Below are 24263 nucleotides of genomic sequence, written 5' to 3' on the forward strand. Positions count from 1 at the left end.
GTTTGAATTTGGCGCTAAGAGCCCCAGGCGGCGAGGCTCCGCCTCTCCCCTGAAGCCGGGACGGGCGCGGCCATTTCGCTTCAAGTCATCTTAACCCGCTCCGGCTTCTTTTTTGCCATTGGCTGGAGGAGCCGTTTCCCCCCCCCCGTCACGTGACGGGGGAAATCTCAGAGGGCGGGAAGGAAGCGCGGTAGCTGCGTCCCGCTAGGGCCGCYATCCCCTCTCGCCTCCTCAGAGCCGGAAGCGCGTGTCGGGGGCTGGCCGTTAGCGGCCGCAGCGGGGAGGGGTGGCGGCGGCGGCCGCCATGAGCAAAAAGACCCAGGTCTCCTACGTGCGGCCGGCCGAGCCCGCCTTTCTCAGCCGCTTCAAGCGGCAGGTCGGGTATCGGGAGGGGCCAACGGTGGAAACCAAGGTAAGGGCCTGGCCCCGCGCCCGCCCGTCTTCCCCCGCTCGCCTCCCCCCGCGCTYGGGCACCGCTGCCGCCCCCAGCCCCGGGCAGGCCCCTGGGTGCTGCCGGCCCCGTTTTCGTATGCTCCTGTCACGGCCCTGCGCGCCCCCCCGGCACCGCAGTGACTGGCCCCTCGCCGGGATTGGGGTGGGAAGGGGCAGCTGCGCGCCCGTGGCAGYAGTGCCCCCCTCGGGCACTGGGGGGAAGTAAGTGTAAGGAGAAGAAGTCCCGCGGCAGGTGGTAGGGAAAGGGGGAAAAGTAGTTACCGGCCTAAACCGTAACGGAGACTATCTTTGTGACTTAAGTTGTTTTTTGTTTCTGTGTCGGAGGTTTTTTTTTTTTTTTTTTTTAAAGCAGCAATATCCCATCCCCTTGCTGCTTTTAATAAGTGCAGCCGTGGTAGTCGCGGTGCCTTTCGTGGGAGCAGCTGGCCCAGGGGCGGCAGTGACCGGCTGGTACCACGGCCCTGTCGGTACCAGGGCCCTGCCAGCGCGCCCAGCTGTCTGTGGGGGGCGATGGGGGGAAACGATTATGATGCCCCAAGTTTAATTTGCCTATTAAAACCCGGAAGGGAAAAAGATGTGTTTGAAGTCTTAAAAGTATAGTAAAGCGTAATGGAAAAGGGTTAACGTGTCCTGAAGTCGGGTCAGCTGACACAAACATTGGTGTGATGGTGAGGTGGGCAGGGCTGGGGCAGTAGGGGTCTGAGTCAGCTGTTTAAAAGGCAGGCTTACCTGGTGGCGCTGGTTTGTGTGCGTTTCCAAACTGCAGAGTTTCTGCTAACTCTAGTGTTTTATAGGATGCCCTAAGAAAAATAGTCCYATCATTACCCTAATATATTACGGGCAAATTTGTTGTTTCCTGTAGAAGACTAAGAAAATCTAAATTTAAGTTRTGGTGCAATTTTGATGGTAATCCTGTTTGTGCAGTTATGTTATTGCCTAGTTGTACTGGCAGAAACATTTGGGGGATGCTGCAGGTGACCTGTATGCAGCAACCTAGGGGGGGAACAAAAACCAACCCACTAACCAGTGGCTAATTGTCAGTGACTTTATTTGAATCACGCTTGTGCCACTGTGACATATAGGTGGTTTAGCTACTGCTAAAACCAGCTTTGCCACCCAAAAGCTGTTTGTGGAACAGCATCCTCTTTTCTGAAGTAGCTTTGTATGGCACTGTCCTTAAATGGTAGTTAGCTATGATAGTTCATTACTTAAAAGCACAAAATATCTTATGGCTATTGTTCAAATAATATTAAGTGTCATCTAGTTAGGATAGGTAAGTTATTTGTGAAAATATCTTGTATTACAAACAGTCAAAGTATCGACTTTCACTGCTTGTCTCATTTGCCTTTACTGCCTTTTAAGATTCAATCCTAGTATGTAGTAGACCTTAAGCTATATCTATAGCTATATGGTGTACATATATRCACACATAAGGTATATGGCTTAAGCCAATATCACCTACTTTCTCCAGACTGGTCAGTGAAGTAATAACAGCAATGATTTGTTAGAAAAGAAAGGTGTAAATGAGTTTGAATTTGAGATAGAGTATGCCTTTAGCATGAGCTATTTCATTTCTTGGGGAAGACTGGAATTTGCCTATTCCTGTGGTAAGTTCAGTAGATTAGGGTAATACTATCTATACTTATAAGAGACTGTTTTCAGTTCCTATAATCTTGCCAAACTTTACGTTGTTGTACTGAGATTTCTATAGTAACTCTCTGCCTTAGACCAAGTTTGTTTATATAAAATTTTCATCCCAGATGATTCTTCTTTCTCAGAGCATGAGTTTGGGAGAGTGGAAACAGGGAAATTGTCTTCCTTATGTTAATAATGCTTACAATTTAATTGGGTAGCTTTAGTAATAAAGCCACCATGGACTCCCTTTCCCTTCTCACTGTTTTGAGTATAGCACAGAGGATTCAAATTTGGTCCCAGACATTTAAGATTATCTTAGTGTGACATGACAGACATTATTTCTATGAACAAAGGCAATGAATTTCTTACCTCTAAGTTCATACTGCTTTGGTCTTTAATTGAAAGAGCACATACTGTTTTTTTTCCACAGGAATCTGTGTCTCAGTGATGGAATTGGACTGTTAACCTTGTGCCCAGCTGCAGTGGCTCCCCAAGAGCCTGTTTAGCTGCCAAGTACCAGCAAATCATAGAAGAATTTGGCTATGCCTGCTGTACTGCGATGAGGGCATAAGGGAGTGCGTATGGTGGGCCAGAGTAAAATATTCCCTTTTACTGAAGGGTATGACAGTAATTTTGTGTCATTTGGACAATGTGTGTTAGGAGAGCTTGGCACTGAAAGCCACGCCAGGTCTCCTTACTAACCTTACAGCAGAAGTGAAATGAAAGATTGACCACAGAATCACGGAACGGTTGAGGTTGGAAGGGGCCTCTGGAGATCATCTAGTCCAATCCCCCTGCTCAAGCAGGGTCACCAAGAGTAGGTTGCCCAGGAACATGTCCAGGCACCTTTGGAGTATCTCCCAGAATGGAGACTCCACAACCTCTCTGGGCAACCTGTTCCAGTGCTCAGTCACCTTCACAGTAAGAGTTTTTCCTTATATTCAGACAGAACTTCCTGTGTTTCAGTGTGTGCTCAGTTCCTCTCGTCCTATCACTGGGCACTACTGAGAAGAGTCTGGCTCCGTCTTCTTTACACCCTAGATTACTAGACCACTGTTGCACCTTAGGAGTTGTGATTTGGTGTGGTGATCAGAATTGCTTTTATTTCTCTCCTGTCTAGAGAGAACAACTTCCACTTCCAGATGATGATAGTGAGAATGGCGGTGACAAAGAGGATGAGCAGCCTCAAGTGGTGACACTGAAAAAGGGGGACTTGACTGCAGAAGAAGCAATGAAAATTAAACAGCAAATCAAAGAGGCCTTAAAATCAAGTGAATCAGGTGAATTTCAAACTACTAATTCTTGCTTTGTATAGCCAAGGAGAGAGAAATAACTGTAAAAGGAAGCTTGATGATATTTGCTCAGTTTTCTACTTGTTTAATATTACCTCTGATTAATAGTTTTCGTTTTTTTGGCTAAAATAGTTTGCACTTGTGGTTCCTAATCTGTACTCTTTGAATGCATATCCAAGATCTCTGGCTTTTTATAATGTTGCAGTTACATGCTTCTTGATTGTGCATCCTACCTCCATATAGCAATAATCTGTTTTTTGTTTGTTTGTTTTGGTGTGGGGTGTCATTATCATCTTGATAAACAGTCTTTTTGTCATCACCTGTGATAACTTTTGAACCCATTAATCAGTTCAGTGAAGTTTGACAGAGAGGTGAGGAGTCTTAAAGATGAGCTGGTAAAAAAGAGCGCCTGGGTAAAAGGAGTAAACTCAGTTTAGTGCTTCTAAGGAGAGAATGGCTGGTGTGCAAGCTCACTAACATGTTCAGTAACTGAATGGTCCACGTATTACTTGCTCAGAATCAGCCCCAGTGTGTGCTGTGACTTCCACAGCTAGTGGTTATAAGGGCATGGGAAAGACCTAGGAGTACTGTGGGGTGATTTGAGATGTGAGAGGAAGGAGATGAGCTGAAGGTTTTCAAGAAGGTAGGGAGCGAGGTTGCAGGATGAAAAGAGAGAGCTAGGATTTTCAAGGCAGGTATTTTGGGACATAGACTGTAGTAAACAAACTGTGCTAAACCGGACTTTGTTATTTCCACAGCTCATGAGGCAACGGTTCATCTTTTGTGCCATTCTGTATTTATGTAATTATAAAAAAAAGTTTCAAATACCTACTTCTCAGGTCATTATGCTCTAAAAAATATAAACTTTTACACTGGAAAAAAAAACCCAACATCCCTTTTATGCTGCTTAAAACAAAGTCATGAAAATTATATCTTCTTCTCATTGCCTGGTCCTTATGGAAATAATAAACTCTCTAGGGCCCTAGAGGAGAAGGATACAATATGTTAAAATATTGATGCAAGAAAATGGTGCAGCTAGTGTGGCAAAGCAGTTGTCATTGTGGGGTGATGACAGAGGAGTGAATAGAATGAAATACACYATTTTAACTAATAACTAGTGCCTTGGCTCTTGATGGGAAAGGGATAATTTCATTGTATTATTAAATCCTTTTTAACAATCTGATTATAGCTTTACATGCTTAATAAAGTAAGTAAAAAAACTCTTGATAATTCTGGGTAGAGATGATTAGCTATTCTCAAAAATCTTAATGAGTATACTTATTTTAGCTTTCTAAAAGTTGAAAATGTGATAGATAAGCAACTAAATGAACCGGAGTAATGCAAATAAGACTTCTGTGGTAAAATGTAAGCCTTAGTCAGAGTTAGATAAAAAGCTAGGAAAGATGCAGAAAATGCCTTTTCTTCCACACATGACTGAAAATCAAATCTTCCATACAACTTGGAAGCCTTCTAATATATTTTTTTAATGAAAATGCAGTCTCCACTGACATCGATTTCAGTGTGCTACAACATGAACAGTGTACAGATCTTAAAACTCTGTGTAAGTTGTTCTGCTGAGTGGACTTTCACAACAGATTCACATGTAAACCTATGCTACAGATACATTCAACTAATTCACTTAGTTTTGCATAATGTAACATATGATACGATAGTAGAAACAAACACCTACAGAAAAAAACATGTTTCTTTGTAACAGTGTTCTTGATTCAGAGTATGCAAGGAATGAAAAGGTTTTATCTAAAAYATTGAACAGGCTTTTCAACAATGGAAAGATGAAGGGGTGTGGAAGAGGTTGTTGCAGTTAGACAATAAAGACATGAAATTATATTTGATGTATACAGTTAAGAACATCTGTGAGTATTCATCATTCATATATTGTTTACACAAATGTGTTGAGTGTCCAAAAACTCTTCCATCGTAACACAGGATGTGAAGAAGTGTAACTTTGCTTTTTTTGTGTGTATCAGAAGACTTGACAGATTATATAGGTTGATATTACTGTCTTTAGAAAGAATGTCTTGACCCAATTACCCATCTGGAACTGGAACCTCACAAGTATAAAACAGAAAGATGATTCATAGAAGCTGTGGAATTTTCCTTTGGTTAGCCATTGTGGCTATTTCCAAAGGCTGTAAATTGAGTTCAGAGCAGAATGAGAGCTATTAGTATGACATCCATAGCTGCTTCAGTCTTTTTCTACCATTTGGATTGAAAATTCAGGTTTGTGCTGCAGATCTGTCCTTGTGTAGGAGTATGTGTAAAAATATAAATGATAGAAAATGGAGACGTCAAATAACAGTAGAGGGAACAAATACACTGAGAATTTTATATTTTGAAAAGCACATTGATGAAAAATTCTTAGAATTTTATAATGTAGGTTAGCTTCAAAGTAAATAAAACTATCTGATTTGTTTCTGCAGGTAGCTATGTAAAAGTGGTAGGCATAACCAATGAGGGGACCAAGGGCTGTATTTTTACAATTCAAACTCCTCTGAGAAAATGTGCTCAGCTTCCTGATTGTTTCCTGGTCTCTGTTATTGAAGTGTACTGCATGTGCCTGGTGTTGTTGTTTGTAAAACTGTCACGTTTTCTTTTTAAAAGGGGTGTCACTTTCTAGGTCTTGGGGGAAGTTTCAGCCTACTGGAAGAAAATGACAAGATTCTTTCTGAGCGATTTCTTTTTCATGTAAGCAACTGTTACAGCAGCCACTGGAATCTTGAGTGATAACAGTAGGATGAAAGATGATTGTACAAGGTTGGGCAGAAAGAAGCAGTTGTCCATGAGAGTCTRTTGAGATGGAGTCCATGCTGTGAAAAAAGTCCAAAAGCAGCTGATCCACTAAGTTGAGCACACAGTGTGAAATGGAAATATATTTGAACAGAGAAACTGAACCTCTGCTCTGGTGGAAAAAGACCTTCCTAAGACATAAATGTATTTAGTGAGCATACTAGTATTGAGCCCCTGTAGGGCTTTGGCACTTCTGCTTATCACCTGCTCATCCCTTGAATAACAACTTGCAACTGGAGGAAAAAATACGCAGTAGGAAGTAGCAGGGTTGTTGAATCATGGGGACTGCTGCTCTCTGTTCTGTGTTATTATGTTACTATTAGCTCATTTGCCTTTGCTATCAATATGAAGCCTTGGCCTGATTTCCCTTTTCTTTGCGTATGGGAATGAACAGGGCATGTGGTAGCATGTTCCTCTGCTGTGGAGAGGACCAGGTTGAGGTGAAATGAGGTTTTCAGTGTAAGTGGCAGCTTGCTGAAGGCTTCTTTAAGTCTTTGTCCATCTTTGCCATACTAGTCTTATTTCTAGATTTAAATTCTGATTTCTAGTTAGAGGCAGATATTTAGGCAACTGATTACTTCTAGTTTAATAAGGAGAGTTTTGAGTAACATCTTACTTTACTCTCTTTTTTGGGGTAATTATCACACATAAAATGGCAAGTGTAATGAAGGTCTGATGTTGTGTAATTTGATTACATTTCTTACTGCTTTGAATTTTTCCCAGAGCTGAAAGTGAAATGAATTTAACAGRTACTAGACCATAATATATGGCACTGAATCAGATCATCAGTGAAATTATGTGAAGACTGAAAGAGTAACAGGGAAGCAAATTTCAGAACCACTAATCTTTCTTTCCACCATGTTGAGATTAAAGCCAAGGCACTTTGGTAGATCATAAGTAATATGTTTCTAATTATATGTTGTGAATAGAAACTGCCTGTTAGTTTTCCAAAATACCATAAATAACCAGTTTTGAGGTTCTGCTTCCCTTTGTCTRTGTATCTGTAATGATGTCTTCATCTGAAGGTCCTTGTCCTCAGGCTTTAGCTTGGGATATTATTCTAGGATTTTACAAATCTCATTTACTTTCTTCTCCTTAATTTTGTTCTATAACCAGTTTGACATGACTAAACTTATTTCAAGCATCAGCAGTTCCTGTGACTTGCTTTTTCTTTAAAAGATGAGCTTCAATCTTTCATTAATTTGGCAAAAATAGCTGATTAATGTTCTAGCCTTGCTTAGCTGCCTCCTGAGGCAGAGCAAAATTTAGTAATGCTCTTCCATTGGCTTTGCAAGTATAGTAGTGGAGAACTTTTTTAGCTGGCTTARCCTTTTGTATATTAAAAAACCTCCTCCTTTGCTGAAATCTTTTTATCCATGGAAGACTGACTTACAGGCTTTTTAAAAAGAAGTCATTTGTTTACCAACAGTCATTTTGCTTAAGAATTTTATGGAGCATTTTATAAATAGTTTCTGTCAGTTCAGAGATAAATAAAAATGGTCTTATGAAAAATTAAATTTGCACAAAAGAAAAGATGGTAATTGCTGCAAGATACTTTCTCCCAGCATTCATTACAGTCTCTGGAATTGATTTTTCTGCCGCTTTTCTTGTTCATCTTGCCTCTGGAACATTCTGATATATGCAAATGACTAAATTTCTTGGGAGGTGTCCTTACTCATTTGAAGTCTCTTAATATTATTCTTRTGTCATTCTATATGCTGGGGGGTGGAAGAGGAGAAGGGAGAGGAGAGGCGAGGAGAATCCAGCCCCTTTTGCCTGTCTTGAGTAACAGAGTTCTTTCCTTAGCTTAAGCAGCTGTTTTATCACATTTAGAGTTTATGTTGCTTTTTATCATGTGAACAGTAGGAATCTAAATCAAGGCTGTTTTTTATAGTATTTAAAGCAAAAAAAAAMCAAAACAAACAAACAAACAAAAAAAACCCAAAAACTTTCCCAAAGATGATTTTAATTCAGAATGCCCTCAATACTGAATGAGACTGATTATCTGAGGAAGATTAGTGTTGTTATCTACATGGGACCAGTGTGTGGAATTCATATAATAAATGCTTCTGAAGACATGTGTAGAGATAGGTGGTGAAGAAGCACTACAGAAAGGAGTGTCTGATAACCCAAACTTCTAACCATAGCAACCAGTAAGAAATTTGCCAGGTTACCATAAAAAATTTTTCCAACCTTTGTCATTAAATAGATATGCATTTTGAAATATTGTGTGTGCTCCTCTTTCTGACATTCCTGCCAGTTTAGTGGGGTGTGCGTTTCCTGTTGCAGCCTAATAGACCCATGTGGACAGAAATTGACCCTGCTGAAAAGTGGTACTACTGACTACATAAATGATTGCTTAAAAAAAAACAAACCCAAAACCTAAACAGAAGAGCAGTGTTTCTTTTTCAGTCCCGCAGTTCTACTCTCCTTGTAAGATACAACTTGTACTTAAAGGAGGGAAAAAACATCCTTCTGAATTCATGGCTTCTTAAATTGATGTCACTCGTGAAGTGAGCTTTCAACTCAACATCTGAATATATCTCTCTTAGTCTACCAGCATAAAAGGTTTGTGATCCAGGCGTAAGCAGCTATGACTAAGAGCTTTCTATTATTTCTCATGTGATGCTGGCTGCTTGGTTGGTATCTTGGTTGTCTTTTACCTTGTGTGTTCTAATGCATTTATCAGAATCCTTTCCTTAATTTGTAATACTGATACAGTCTTTTATCAAGGCTCTGCTTTAAAAACTACCAACACCGAGATTGCTTCTTGAATCTCTTCTTTGCCCTGCTTAATAATGATTAAAAAATCAATTTCTGGAGGTCATTAATGCAAACAGCAGCTGACGCATATCAGTCTAGTAAAATTAAAAGAGATAAGGTGAAGTTTTTTACCAGCTGAAAAAGACAATCCTAACAAATCAGTATTAAATTCTTGAGCTGCTAAGTTGAATTCTTTCAAAATGCATAATCTTTCTGTTCTTCCTCTTCCCACAGTTGCTTAGGTAAGGCCAGACCTGCTGTGTTTCGTTATCTCCTTCATTCTTTGTCAAGCACTGCATACACATCTTAGCTCTCTGAAGTTAGCCTGAGTTTCCTACTGAAATGAATTTCCTTGAACATATGTATAATAAAATTTTGACAGTGTTTTACCAGGCCAGGAACTAAAATCTTTTCCTTTATTGCAGAATGATACACAAATAATACTGAGGCCCTGGAGTTCAGAGTTAACCCAGTTGCCATTTTAGTGGCGTTTCTGAGCTTTGTTCTGTTTATGCACTTTGCTTATAAAGATTTTAAATTCATGCTGCAAAGGTATCTATCACTTTCTCCATCTGGTAGACAAAGTGAAAGGCTTAATGCAGTTCACAGCATGGGTAGCAGGAGAGCTGGGAGTAAAATTTGAAACTTCTGATTTCCATTTTTCCATGGAGTATGAGTACATAGTTGTTTAGCTGATGTATTTTGCAGGTATGCTTTTGTTAGATTTTTAAGGTTTTGTTTTTTAAATTTACCATTCTAAGAAAGTATAGTAACCACTGTTATAAGAGCATCTAAAGAGACTTTTTGATGCTTCTCATGCTTTTGTAACAGCTGGTTGCTTTGAAGTCCTACTTCCACAGCTGCAACTAGTACTGTATGTAGTCTGTGTATTGACTGACACAAGTACATAGACAGTTGGGTCTGGTCATAAGTGAGATTTCTTTTATAGATGCATTTTTTGCAGGATTCAGCTTATATCATTTGCCTCAGGTCTCGTTAAATTAGAAAAGCTGGCTCTCTGTATAGACACAAACTCTAATGTTCTCTTGTAGCTGACCAACAATCAGTAAGTGAATTATTTTACATTAAGCTTCTGAGCCCCAAAAGGGAGTTCATGATGGGAAAATTTGTTTAAATTTTTTAAGTTTAGCATAGCTTCTGAGAGAAATGATAAGTAGTATATTTTGATTGGCTAGATGTGGTATATATTCAGAAATGGTTATTTTTCCCTCCCAGAATTTACTGTGGGCACTTCTTAAACTTATATATGTATAAGTTTAAAATTACATGTACAACATCTAAACACCTAAGTTTTTCACATACAATTCACAATGGAGCCATTGATAAACATGCTTTTAATAACTACTGTTTATTATTGCTGGTTATTTCTTGTAACTGTGATGCTTTTCTAATGCACAAATACTGAATTATATTCCAAAAATCTGGTTAGTTATTTTCTGCATAGTATTATTCCCTTGTATACTACTGCAGAAAACTACATTCTGCAGAAGTCATTGACAGTATTGGTGCTCTTTAAGCTAGTTCTTTAAGCTAGGTTTCTTCCTAAAAAAAAGTCTGTGAAAACTAAGGAATTCTAAGTGAAGTTCCCTAATTAAGCTGATGTCTTGATGTGTACCACAAAACGTTTACTATAGTTGATCTCATATTTGTATTGTTTGGAGCATGCCCTGAAAAGTTCCAACCAGTGCTGTGTATGATAACACTAAAATATTAGTCCTCTGCCATAATGCCTATGTATTCAAAAAAAAATTTGTGCTGAAGGCAAAAAATGTTTGTTAGTTATAACTAAATAAAACATAATCTTGTCAAACACTAATATATTGTTAGGAAATTTCAGTTGAATAATTTATTCACAAAAGTACTTTAGGAAAAATGTCTTGCATGGAACCCCTATGGTTCTTTAATATCCGTCGCATATTCATTATAAAAATTGTGAACTACTGCAGCATGAGCCTTTGCTTCTGATTCATGACTTCAAAGTTAAGTTTTTTTTCCCAGAAATACTGCCCAGATGCTGTTACTTGTGCAGGAGATTTTTTCCTCTGCCTGATAATCCTGAAAGGAACTTCTTGTGTTTTTAAATTGTTATTTGCTCTAGTACATATAGAGGAGCAGAATTAGTCAGTCCTAATGTGTTTTCAGAGCATAGTTTGGTGGCTTTACAGATTTGAAGAAACCCTGAAACATTCATCCCATATGATAATAAAAAGTAGGTTTATGGCCATGTGATCTTTTTAACTGTCTCCGTAGGACAGGGTATATTAAAGTAAATGAAAAGCTTGTCTTGTGTATTAGTCATTTAGTCATTTAAAGAGGTACCATAATTCTGAAATAAGTGCATTTGTTATTGTGGATTTTACAAATAGTGAAGTGGAGTTAGAGGATCATATAAAGTTGTCTTCTGCATTTTGATAAGTGGATGAAGCTGGATCATGTGGGAAGAGCTCTACTACTTACAGTCTCTYCTAACTTAAAGCTCTGGCTAGTAAGAACCCATTTCTAATAGCAACTATGGGAGAAGGACTGTCTTCAGGTGSTGGTTGCCATGGAGCAGATATGTGTGCATGAAGGACATCAGTCCAGTGGAGAGTTTATGGCCAAAAAAATAAATTTTCACTATTGCTTTGTTATTTCAGATGTCTTGCTGATCTTGGCTGTGGGGAAAAAGAAAAGATAATAGTAAAGTTCTCTGTGTGTGTGTGTGATCATCTGAAGATGAGTTCTGATTTAATTCTCATTGTTATAGATGGTGAACCAGAACCTGCTGATGGAAAAATTATGTTCAGGAAGCCCACCAAACGTTCATCGGAGAAGTTTTCAGGCCTCAATGTAAGTTCAAGTAAGAAGATGAAAGGGGCGAAGAAAGCTAAAAGAGAAGCATCTACACCTCAGAGTGCAGCTAAGCAAATAAAAAATAGCAGTCTTCTCTCGTTTAATGATGAAGAAAATGATGATTAGGAGTTGTATGTATTTATATTTTACATACCGTTTCAGAGATCAGAGAAAGATTGAGTGTTTTCTTAGAAATTGAGGGTTGTTGTCTGAGTTTTCTCTTATTTTGTTATAATCCAACTAGAGAAACTTAGTATAAARCTAGCAAGAGCAAAACTGAGCTGATTTTTTTCATTTCAGACAGAACTGTATAAGCAGTATCTCATGTTTTTATTTTTAAAAGAGAATTTAAACATATATGTCAAATTTACTTGAGATCACAGATGAGCAGCAAAATTCACCTGTACATATCCAGCTTAAATACATTTTCACAGTGCATTTTGAAATGTCCTCCTATACTAAAATAGTATTTCTTCTCCATTTGGTGTCCCTATTTGATAGTTGTCTGTTTTTTCCTTGTTAATATTGACTTAGCATTCAAAAGAAATGGACTGCATTGCTGTGGAGCACAAACTAAACTCTTTTGCCTCATATCTTAACAAAACTTTGCCCTGAATTTTGCACATATGGTTTGGCAGATTAGCTCTTTTAAGAGCCCKTACAGTAAGTGAGCCTTCAATTGCTACAATCATGTAGTGTTAATGCTGTCTTCAGTGAATGCAGTCCAAGAAGCACTGAGTTTATTTGAATTGATTGTGCTAGTAAGAGGTAAGGAATTTGATTCTAGTTGATGGTATCAGCTTCTGCAAAAGAAACATATCTAAACTTTTAGAGATTGTACAATTTGGTTATCACACTGATGGGCTCAGTATTTTTTTAAGTATATTTCTTCAAGTCAGAAGCGTATATATACGTGCATAATTATTTGGAATTTCTAACAGTTTATTTTAAAACCTGTATTTTATCATTAAGCTGTGGAAAACTGTTTTGGTTTTTGTTACAGTAGGAAATTCTAAGCAGGAAATCTAAGTCAAGAAATGTTATACCTGTGATACGAAGCTTTAAAATTCTTCACTTGACTATGTACAGTACCTTGAAATAGACCATTTCTGTGTGATTTATGTAACAGCGTGTACTGAAGTTCAAAATAACATTGAGAACGGATGGGATTGGGGAGAACAAGGTGGTGGAAATAGGACTAGTGACTTTGAAGTGATTTGAAAGTATTGTGTGTTCTGCAATCATATGTAAGCAAGACCTGAGACTACTGCAGAATTATAGGATATGAGACTATGAAATCAGTTCTTCTGCTGTGTGACAGGATGTTCAAAATTATTCAGGCTGTAAAGCTTCATTGGGGAGCAAATCTGAAGTTGCTGTATGAAACAGCTGTTTTTAGTTTGTTAACCTGGTATTAAACAATAAATTATGTTTTCTATATGTAGTCCAAATATATTTAAATTAAAATTTCAGGGCATAAAATGGGATTTTTGGAGTAACCTGCTCTCAGATGTCTCCAAAGCTTGTAAGCCTCTTATGATTGCTACCTGTCTACCTAGTAACTTCCTGAAGCATAAGATCATATGTAAGTTTGTATACTATTTCACACTAATTTCATGAGTGCACATTATCCCAATTTTGAAAATAAATAGATATATTGTGGTTTCAGGAAATTAAAAGCAGACCTATAAGGGGATATTAAAGTTCTGAGGTGGCGCTGGTCTGATGCTAGAATTGCCAGAGGTGTGGTATGATAACTTGACTAGAAAGCAAATCATATACAGGAAAAAGAAACATTGAGTCAAAGGTTTCTAGGGATTCATTTTTCTGCTTATTTTCTATGGTAAAAACTTGTTTGAATACATTTTTTAAAAATTAAATATGCCCATGGGAAATCCTGTAGAGTTACAGTATACTGAAGGAATGTTTTGTGGTATTTCTGGGATGGAGTAAATATTCTGACTTGCTGAGGCCCATTTGAAAGAATGAGTTAATGTATGAATGCTTACCTAAACTTTTCTGGTTCTGTTTATCAGCACAAAAATACACTTGCCTACATTTTTTCCCTCACAGCCTGAAAGCTGTTCACTAGCTGCAAGGCAGTTCCAGAGACATGGTTATCAAGAGGTAAATGCTTGGCAAGGATCAGAAGGAATTTAGATTTACCTTACAGTTTGAGGGGGCCCTCCAAATACACAGCTTTTTTGGCACATTCAAAATGAGGCTGATGTCTTGTTTGAACCCAGTCAGTAATTGCATTTAAACAAAATTTACTCTTTTTAGTGAAAGACTTGTGAGATTGAAGGTCAGTAAAAAGAGGGTTATTTCAAAATATTGGGTGCAGTACTTCTGCTTAGTCATACTCCCTGCCCTGCGACTTCATGGCAGATGTCTGGAATGCAAATAAATTAATTGAATTTGCTTGGAAATAATATAATGGAAGGCATGTTGTTCTTCAGGCAACACAGCAGGGAAAAGAAAGGTGGATACAGAAACCCAGTTTCTTCCCTTTATTCTGTCTGTGATTTGTAGCGCTCTGACCAGGAGACCTTTGTATTCATTGTATTTCACTCCCGGTTCACTTAACAATAACTAATTGGATATATTTTATTAAGAGGTGTGAGTGATGCATGAAAGCATTTTAGTCAGGTAGTCATGTGAAAATTCAGTGTTCTTAATGTGACAYACCAGGAAAATTATACATGCTGTCAACTCCCCATGGAACCTGTGACTAAAGAGAACAATTACTTGTTCATTTAGGAAAGAAATTTGAAACTGTCTTAAGCAATCACCTGTCTTAAGCAATGGGCCTTGGAAAAAATAATAATCATGAGAACTTTCTAATAAAAGGGAAGCCAAAGCTGGGTGCATGGAACATGGGGCTGGGCCTGTAATGGACAAATTTCCTGGCTTTCTCTCTTTTTTTTCCTTTTTCCCTTCTCTAGTGGGAAATACCTTTTTTTTTTTCCTTGTGGAGCTTGCTTGGCTAAGTGTGAGAGAAGTGCTGTGGAGGAGCAAGGTGGAAGTAGCTTAATCAGATTAGTAAGCTTTTTTAGCATAGTTAGTTTAGTTAGTCAGATGTGGCCTGTTACCTAATATGGTAATCTTGTACAGTTTTTATTAATAAAAGTTTTGAAATTTCCAAGTTCCTTAGGTCTCCAAAACRTTTATTGATGGCAGTGATAGTTCTCACTATTCATAACTTAGTAGTAAGCTGGAACAAACCTGGCGAACCATTGTAGCGTTGTAGCCATGGATGCTTATAGTGGAGGTTTTGTTATGTTACAAAGATCACAGAGCAACTCACTTTTCCTGATGTTATCCAAGCAGCTTATTTCAGGGCAGGCCTGGTGCCTGCTGTCAAGGAATCAGATCAGTCTGTCTTCAGAAGAAATAGCATCTTTTTCTAAATGATAGGAATCAAAAATGCTGCATTATTGAGATAGAAATTGCGAAGACATGGGACAGAGTGAGCAAGAAAATGTGTGTGGGGAGGTGGCCCAGGAGTTCCTTCTCTTGGTTTTATCTTTAGCCTGTCTTATAATTTTTTTTTTCCATAAAATAAACACAAATTTGTAGGGACTGCAAATGTTCATTGCATTGGCCTAAACAAGAACAGATGAGTGAGAATTCTATCCTGAGAGGTTTTTTTGTCCAGCACTTTTCCAGGAAATATCATTTAAAGGCTCAAAGGCTGTGTTTTGCAGACGCTCTGAGCACAAGAAGCCTGTATTTAGCTGTTTTAATTATAGGTTACACATTTTTGAAATTTCATCATTGGGCTTAATGTTTTGTTTTTTTTACAGTGCTTCAGTATATAATCCTGTTAGGAAACTGCAGATTTATAATGAAGCAGGAAGTAGCAATGTCATCATTTTGGCTGATTGTTTCCCTTGTGCTGTAGTGTGTTAACTAAGTAATGCTTCACTTGGCTGTGTAGAGCCAATTGCATTCTCAAGGACATCAGGTATGCCTGAAGATGAGTCATTACCTTTGGTAAACCATAAGAGGTGTGATATGCAGTCTCAGCAAGTGTTTGTCCATTGAAGCTAGTTAATAATCTTTAGCCCTTTCCCTTGGCCAGATGCCATAAATCAATCCTTTGTGCATTTGTCAGACGGAAAGACTGGTATATCAGCTGCYTCTTCAGTATCGTCCTGTTATTCCCATTCCTGCAGTGAGGTGTTAATCTGCAAAAAGATTTTTTTATGCTGTAGAAATCCCCTTCCACTCCACTTTCTCGAGAGCATTCCAGATGTGGCAATTACAAGGGTAGGAGAAAAACACCAAAAAGTTCTGTATAAATGGCAGTAACTGCCTGTAGACCTCCTCAAGACTTTGAGAAGCAATAAAATCTCAGCGCCAACCCCTGGAAAGTAACTTCTTCCTGAGGAAAGTGGATGGGAGCAGTATGGAAAATTACATGAGATTGAATTTTATGGCACTTTTCCCATCATGACCTCTTGTTCTTACTTTTTGCGGGAGGTAAAGCAACAGCTGGCAAAGGCAGGTTTCCTCTGTAGGGAGATGTACAGGAAAGTGGCTTTGGTGCCATTCCAGTACATATGGCAAAGGATTCCTTTCCCTTGACTCCCATGGCAGTCCTCAGTAGAACGCCTGTTAATAGGTAAGGCCATGGGTAAGAGGGAGCTACCTTGTAACAGGCAGAAGTTATTAGAGGAAGTTGTTGTCAAGCCTCCATGGGGTAACAGTGATCACTGCGCACTTTTAGTTCTGATATCATAAAAGAGTTGTTCCCTTAGGGACAACATAGTAACAACGAACTTTAAAAGGACAGATTATAAAACTATAAGGAAAATGGTTAACAGCAGGCTGAAGGGCAAAGAGAAATACTTAAAAACCATAGAGATCTGCCTGGAGGCTATTTAAGAACATTGTATTAGAGGCACAGATGGTTTGTATACCTCTGAGCAAAAACATAGCGTACGAAGAAGAATGAAACTCACAGGGTTACGTGGGAGAAAAGTGAGTATAGAAAGGCTGAAAATGCATCCCTTAAAAATGACAACTGTCTGAATGACAGACTAGGAATCATTGTCAGGATATTGGAAAGAGCTAGGAATTGACAGTACTAAGAAAAAGGCTATAGCAACTGCTGACTTTGGATCCCCAGGATAAAACACTGAAAACAGTGATTCTATTAAAGTGCTGAGCACTTGCCTTTGAAACCTGGGCTACTCCAGATGAGACTTGTAGAAAAACAGGAGTGCTGTTCATTTGATTTAGCTAGCACAAGACAAAATCTTGATAAAGACAAAGCAGTCTGCGGTATTAATATGTGAGCTGGCTAAATTTAAGAGTAAGGGGGACGTAGCTGATTCAAACATAGTTTCTCTACGCTAGGAATTTAATTTCACCTTATCTTAGTGTCAGTGCCAAAAATACTGTTTTTAATCTTTGCCAAAGAATGCAGAGATAAAAACCCCCAAATACTCTAAAAAGTTTAAATTTAGTAAAATCAAAAAGTCTGCATTGGTCTGGAACAGCTTTGGTCTGAGAGGGATACTACCCGACAAGAATGTAATGAGGTTTAAAAAGCTTTTTTACACCAGCGTGCGATTAGACAATTTAAGCATTTTTGTTGTCATGTATATGAGGACAGGAACACGCTGATTATAAACTAAAAGGGGAATGAACATCTCAAGTATCTCATAGATGTCCTTGAAATCTGATGATATGTGCAAGAAAGTATCCTGGTGAAATYGGGAAAAGTTATTTTCTGGCTTAAGTATAAGGAAAGGCAGGGGAAGGCTAGAATAACTCTTTTGGCAATATGAGCATGATCCACACAGTCACAGTGGGACTACAGCCCTGGCATCTAGGCTGTTTTATTCTGCCCTGTTAAATTGAAACAAGCAATTCAGCTGCCTCAGTTTCTCCTCTGACATGCCAACTATCTCTAGAGAAGAGATGAAGTGTCGTTCTGATCAGTGTTGTGGCAGCAGCAGCARTTTTGTAATTTAAGGACTGCATAAAATTTATGGAGCACTGAACAGAGCTTAAATCAATTTTATGATTTTCATAAATTATAGCAGGCAGACTGTGTTTGTGAAAGCCAGTGATATTTAAGCTGTCCATCCAGTGGACAACAACATTCAAAACAGGGATTTTCAGAAGCACCTATGGGAATTATGCATTCAAGTTTGGGAGTTAGAATATTTGTTCCTTTGAGCTACTTAATATTCCATTATTAATGTTTAATCCTGCCAAATTGCTTTAAATATTTGGTAAAAATCAAAATCAGAGGAAGATCAAATTCAGAGCACTGTTTTAATTTCATTGCTATTCTGCTTAATGTGCTTATAAACAGGGAGTGGGTAACTTGTAATTCTAGTTCAGGTGAAATACCACTTTGGAACTTGAAGAATTAGCCTTTTTCTTACCACAGTGTCTTTTGGGGTTGTTGTTGGGACCCTATTACTGTGATGAACCTTGATCTCTCTGTCTGCTTGAGGCTGTACATGCAAATTACTCCAACTGCTACAGAAAAGGATCTGCCAATAGATCAGGAAGAGGATGAACAGCTGTTTCCTTATGGCATGTTTCAAGACTAAGATAAATATTAATCTATATATTATAGATATGAATAGAGATTGAACTTCACTCCTCAACTTGCAGCCAAGATGGGGCTAATAAAATACAGTTCCCATTTCATCCTATTTTGTGTATAATTTGGGCTTGAAAGAGCCCTCCACTCACTGGGCATTATGCACACCAGGATATGAGTAGATTGGAGACTTTCCATCATATTGGGATACTTCTGAGTGTTTAATATTCCATGTTTTAAACTTCTCCAACTCCTCTAAAAGAAATCATTGTGTTTCAGATTATTGCAGACTGAATATGCTAAACATGGTATTAATGCAAAGAACCATTACTGAGTTCCTCTATTCTGTATGGGCAGCCTGGGCTAAGTTCTTTCTGATGTTACTTCAGTGCTTTCAATGAAATGACACTGATAGATACATTAGCTCCCTACTAGTCTTGATAACGTTCAAGGAAGTTGTGTTGAACTCTCCAGGATCTTGCCACTGAACTCCTAGAGTCAACAATATATATAAACGATGAGAGTGACTGACTCAGCAGTCATTCTTCTGCAGGAAGGGATCTGTAACTACCATGAATAAAAAACTGAACACAGGCCACTATGTGATGAAAGCTAATGTAATTTGGGCTCTATGAATGGATGTGTCATGGCGAAGAAACGTGAAGTAATCCTACACTAATTGTTCTCTGCTCCAGACCTTAGCTGGAGTCGTGTCTACTTTTGTGTACTATACCTCAAAAAAGGAAGATGTAGACTGATTGGACAGTTCAGCAGAAAGTACTGGTATTGATCAAAAGTCTAGAAAACACGACCTTTCAGGATAGACTGAAGGAAGTGGGATTATACATCTAGAGAAAGGAGATGCAGAGGAGGGAAGATGAATGTGATAACAGTCTTCAAATATGTAAAGCTTGCTGCAAAGAGGAAAGTAATAAATTGTTCTCTGTGTCCACTGGGAATAGAAAAAGAACTAATGGATTTAAATTGCAGCAAAGGAGATTTAAAGAAGACATTAGGACAGGCTTTCTAGCTGTAACACTGGTGAAGCACTGAAACAGATTGCCTGGGGAGGTTGTGGGATCTTCATTGCTAGAGGTTTTTAAGAACAGGTTAGACAAGCACCTGTCAGGAATGATTTGGGTATAATTGATCCTGCCTGAGGGCAGAGGGCTGGACTAGATGACCTCACAAGGTCCTTTCCAGCCTTATTTTCTATGGTTCTCTGATTAGAAAGGCTGATGTGATATTCTTAGGACCTTACCATTCCTTTACAAGCAAAAACGTGCAGTAGTAATACCAAGAGTCAGATATAAACTGACAATATCTGGAAAAAATCAAAGCTTAAGGTTGATATCCCACACTTACTTAACACTTGTATGCATACAATAAAATTGCAGTTGTTTAAAGACTGAATACTTGGAGGTTACACAGCTAAGCCCTTTGTGACCAAACCCTGATCTTTTTAATAGCAGGAGAATCTATTTCTTCTAAGACGTGTTAACTTTACATATTGCCACTTCCATTTTTTCACTTCAAAAAGTAGCATGCGTTGTTTTTTAGCATCTAACGTATTCCATGTGGGAGCACTTTCATTTCCCAGGTCATCACACATTTGGCCACCTACTACACTTTTACTCACTTACTCCAATTTATCATGATGCTAGTGCTCGGTTTCACAACGTGGCTGTGTTTAAATCACTGATATCACTGTTAATGCTTGTGGTACATTTCTCTCCATTCTCAGACACTGTATATTCCTCCTGCTGCTTTCTGCTCACATGTTCTTTTATGTCTGTTGATAACTTTCATTTTCATCTGTCTTTTGCTGCTTTCCCTTCAAGCTGTGCTTACGTTACAAACCACAGTTCAGCAGTTTAGCAATTGGATTCCATCCAAATATTACCAAATGCCACATCTTTTAATATCAGACAGAGCAGCTTGAATTTTCTTCATCAGAGTATTGTAAAAGACACACTGGCATGTTTTTTTGTGCAAATGCCAAAAAAAAAATTTTTTTTAACAAAAGAAGGGGGCTGTAAAGCAAGTTGAAGTGTCTGCATTCCCAGAATTCAATAATTTCCCCGGTTTCAGGTTTTAGTTCATGACCCAGCTGCTGGTTTATGTAACTCAGTGGAAGTATGCCAGTTTAGCAAAGCCAAGAATTTGTCACATTTGTGATTGGTGGTACCTTACTGTTCAGAGACTTGCACTTCATATGTTTTGGAGATAAATGAAGGACAAACTGCACAGATATAGTGGTCTGTCCAGATAGTGGCTACCTTCCTTGTCTGTATTGTGCATTCTTTGTGCACATTCCCCAGCTTCTGCTGTGTCTGTGTATGTAGGGGATAAAATACACCTCCATTTAGGAGCTTGCACAGAACCCATGTATCACTTAAGCTTCAACTTAAGATGCATTGGCTTAGCACAGGCCTTTGCTTGAGGACAAATTTCCCCCACATTACTTGTTTCTACTGTGTACTTTGCTTTATTCAAAACATTCATTTTCTCTCCCCTGTGGGTACAGTATGTGGGAAGGGATCACTTGACCTTGAAATGTAGTTTCATTTATTTTRCCTGTTGGTTAATGCTGAGATTAAGAGGAGGGTAAGCCTTGTTATTCGGATACTGCAGTGGGGATCATTTCCTGCTTCTGTCACAGATTTCCTGTGTGATACTGTTTCTTAAAGTCTTTCACCATGCGCCATAACATGAAGAGAATAATACTTTTTTCCTATCGCTTTTAAGTATAATTTTACCTATCTACAGTATGGTGGCAAACTTTCTTGGATTCGGAGTGCCCCAGTGCATTTTTTGTGCCTTTTGGGCCATTTGCTCACTAGTTCTTCCTCCCTCCTACAGCCCCAGCAGGGAGGCTAATGTTACCCAGCAAATCCCCCCAGGTGGGGAAGGAAGGAGCCTGTTCACTGCATMTCCAGTCACCACCTGAGGGGAGCAGAACCACAGTGAGCGTTTGCCATGCCAGCCTGTTTCTCCAACTCAGAGAGGTAAAATGTTTGCATACTATCCCACCCTTGCAAACCTTCTGTGTTTCCCTCTTTGGCCTCCCAGCTTAGGGTTAGCACAGACAGAGACTGAAAGTGATTGTGAATCGCACTCCACCATTCTCCTAGCTCCTCTGCACCCAGACCTTTTCCCTGCAAGGAGTTTGAAGAGAGCACTTTGGCTGCGTCACCAGATGCTCAAGGCTGGATTTGGGGTTTAAGTGAGTTAGGGACTTTTATGTCAGGATGCTAGCCTTTTTAAGGCACCTTTTGGTGTTTATGTGTAGACTCTAAAATGTTAAATGTTGCAAAACTTAAGCTTTTATCTCAGGTTTGGACTTCAGTGCAATCTTTCAATAACACGTACAAATATACAAATCTCTGAATCTCTTTTACTGTGTGGTTTAAAAAGCCAGTTCTTGGGCGATGGTTCAAAGGGACAAGTCCTTTATTACGAGTTTACTTGGCACCAACCACAGAGAAATCCAAATCTGCGCTACAGACTCTGCGGTGCTACTGTAGTACAAAAAAAAAAAAAAAAATTGTAAATGAATAAGAGATCATATTTTTAAATCAATTTTTTTCACCATGCAGCAATTATTGAAATGGTTGCAGTTATCGCTGAGGACTAAGCGTATAAAATGCTTCAAGATACAGAATTGGATTCTGTAAATATATAATTCTTTTATCAATAATTCTTACAAGCAGGCTTCTTTCTACACTCTCCCTTTTGCCAGAACTATCCCCTCTATTATATACTGAGCTCATTTCCCTTCTGGATAGCTGTGGATTTGTTGATATACAAATTAATTTTGTTATTGACTAGAATGAACATTTAGAGGGTAAGAATGGCATTGCTATTCATACCTAAAGCTAATCAATATAGCTACAGAGGAATAAATATTTTCTAACTGAGTAAGAATCCTTTCTAGCCTTAATTCATTTTTCTAAAACCCTTCGGACTGTACCCTAGCTGCTGTACATGTGAATAAAGCAGCGATAGTCTAACATTTGAATCTTTCCTCCTATTACCTGTTATCAAAGAAGGTTCATGAGAAACTTCAGTTCCAGTTTTACTTCTTGCTGTGCTCCAGCCTAGAAGTCACTGACTCATAACAACCCATGCCTACCATTTGATTGCAGTGACAACCGTCATTTGTCCATCGTCACCTTATGACACCAAACACACTGGAGGAGAAATAAATCCCTACTTGGAAGTGGCTTGACATCTGCTTGGAAATTCCAGACTGGTTTGTTGCTACACAGTTTAAGAGAAAGGATGTGAGAAGGTATATGGTGATGTAGGGTGATTTACATCAGTCTGGGGTTCAGGTGCAAAATGAATGTTATTAACACACAGAAAAGCACAGGAAAGGGGAAAGAATAGCAAGAAAGGTAAGAGTAGGATGGGAATTAAAGTGGTGGGGTTTACTTGGTTCCTGGAATATTCCACCAATGAGTTCCAGTTATTCCTGAAAAACTTTTAGTATTATTCATACCATTTCAGGCTTTTCTTGACACACAGGAGATTTGCACTCACTTGTAACCAGATTCTGCCTTAATTTACACTTGAAATCAGCTGGGAGCCGACAAAATGTCAGAGCAAAATTTTGCTTTGCTTCAATTGGCTGATTTGTTAATAGGATTTGCTAAGAAAATGTTGGACTGACAGGGAGAAGACTGTCAGGTGCCCAGCCAGTGCTGTACAGCAGCACAGTGCTAGTGAGCCGAAGTGCTCCGGAGACCTGAGCAACCACCTCTGCACAGTGTGGAGGTGATTTGGGGACGGGGCTCCCTTGCGCCATGCAAACACTGCGCCCTCTTTTTTTCCGAAAAGCAGGCTGAGTGTTGCACATGAAGGGCAGTGTTACAGGACGTTACGGTCCTGTCCCTTGCAGAAGAAAATGGTGACCCTGGCACTCTGGCTGTTTTACTGCAGCGTGCTGGAGAAACGGAGCATGCACAGTAAGGCAATCCCTCAAATCTTTAGGGAGAAACTCTTCAATGAAATCTACAGCTCTGTGTTTTTACTTGGCTGCCAGTGCCTGTGCTTTGGCCGGTTGCAAGCGTCAGTAGCGCAGCTCAGCTCCGGCAAGAGATCACGATCCAGGCCACAGAGAGACGGAGCGTGCCCCGGGCGGCGCGGAGCAGCTCGTACGGCCGGGGCGGCGGCGGCGGCGGCGGCCGCCAGGGGGCAGCAGCGCCGCGGGCAGCGCCGCTCGCCTCGGCGGCGTTGGGGCGGGGGGGGGGTGGTGGGGCCGTGTGTTTGTTTTCCGAGGGGTTATATCTGGCTTTCCCGTTCTGAAAGGCTTCTAACATCTGGCGTTCAAAGAATATAATCGGCCCGGCCCATCAGCGCCGGTGCGGGCTCGCATTAAAGGCGGCGCTTCTGGGGCCCTCCGCTCCCCTCCCCTCCGCTTCCTCCCTCTTCTCTGTCTCCCCCGCTTCCCTCCCTCTCTCCCGACATATCTGCGGTAGCACCTGCTGCTCGGGGTTTATTTAATTTGAGACCAACGAGAAACAAAGTGCTGCGAAGGGCGAGATGAAATGCTGCTGGCCTGCGGCAGTGGCCTTCCTCCGCTGAGCTCTGCCGCTACCTGCGGACGAGGCCGGTGGGGGGACGAGGGAGCCTTAAAATGCAGCGAAGAAAACACCTAACAGAAAAAAATCCCCTCTTCCAGCATAGGCTGCCGGTTAAGGGCTGCATCTTGCAATCGTTATATGTGGTGGTGGAAGCTTATTCATGTGAAAAGTCTCCGCTGACTTCAGAGACAACCTCTGTAACCAGGCCCCAGTGTAAAAAGGCATAATCCAGTTCTGTTTTTTTTTTAGTGTCTAAAATTTAATACCGTGAATGTCTGAATCCTGTAAATTCTCTTTGATTGG

The 24263-nt window shown here is 39.6% G+C and overlaps 1 protein-coding gene across 10 annotated transcripts; it reads left to right on the forward strand.

Moving 5' to 3' along the window:
* Positions 1-159: 159 nt before the first annotated feature.
* On the forward strand, positions 160-23521 carry KIAA1143 (KIAA1143 ortholog). 10 transcript variants are annotated; one of them, XM_026085832.1, is made up of 7 exons: positions 325-412; positions 2519-2707; positions 3209-3368; positions 11719-11801; positions 13278-13389; positions 21235-21380; positions 22422-22603. In XM_026085832.1, exons 3-7 carry the CDS (start codon positions 3320-3322, stop codon positions 22491-22493), a joined length of 462 nt encoding a protein of 153 aa, XP_025941617.1. In that variant the 5' UTR covers positions 325-412; positions 2519-2707; positions 3209-3319; the 3' UTR covers positions 22494-22603. The 10 variants fall into 10 exon arrangements, with proteins under 10 accessions (XP_025941612.1, XP_025941609.1, XP_025941610.1 ...); XM_026085828.1 differs by having other exon boundaries at positions 2519-2672; XM_026085833.1 differs by having other exon boundaries at positions 2519-2663.
* The last annotated feature ends 742 nt before the right edge of the window (positions 23522-24263 follow it).

Source organism: Apteryx rowi, unplaced genomic scaffold, assembly GCF_003343035.1.
Source record: "Apteryx rowi isolate R43461 unplaced genomic scaffold, aptRow1 scaffold_678, whole genome shotgun sequence".
Classification (NCBI taxonomy): domain Eukaryota; kingdom Metazoa; phylum Chordata; class Aves; order Apterygiformes; family Apterygidae; genus Apteryx; species Apteryx rowi.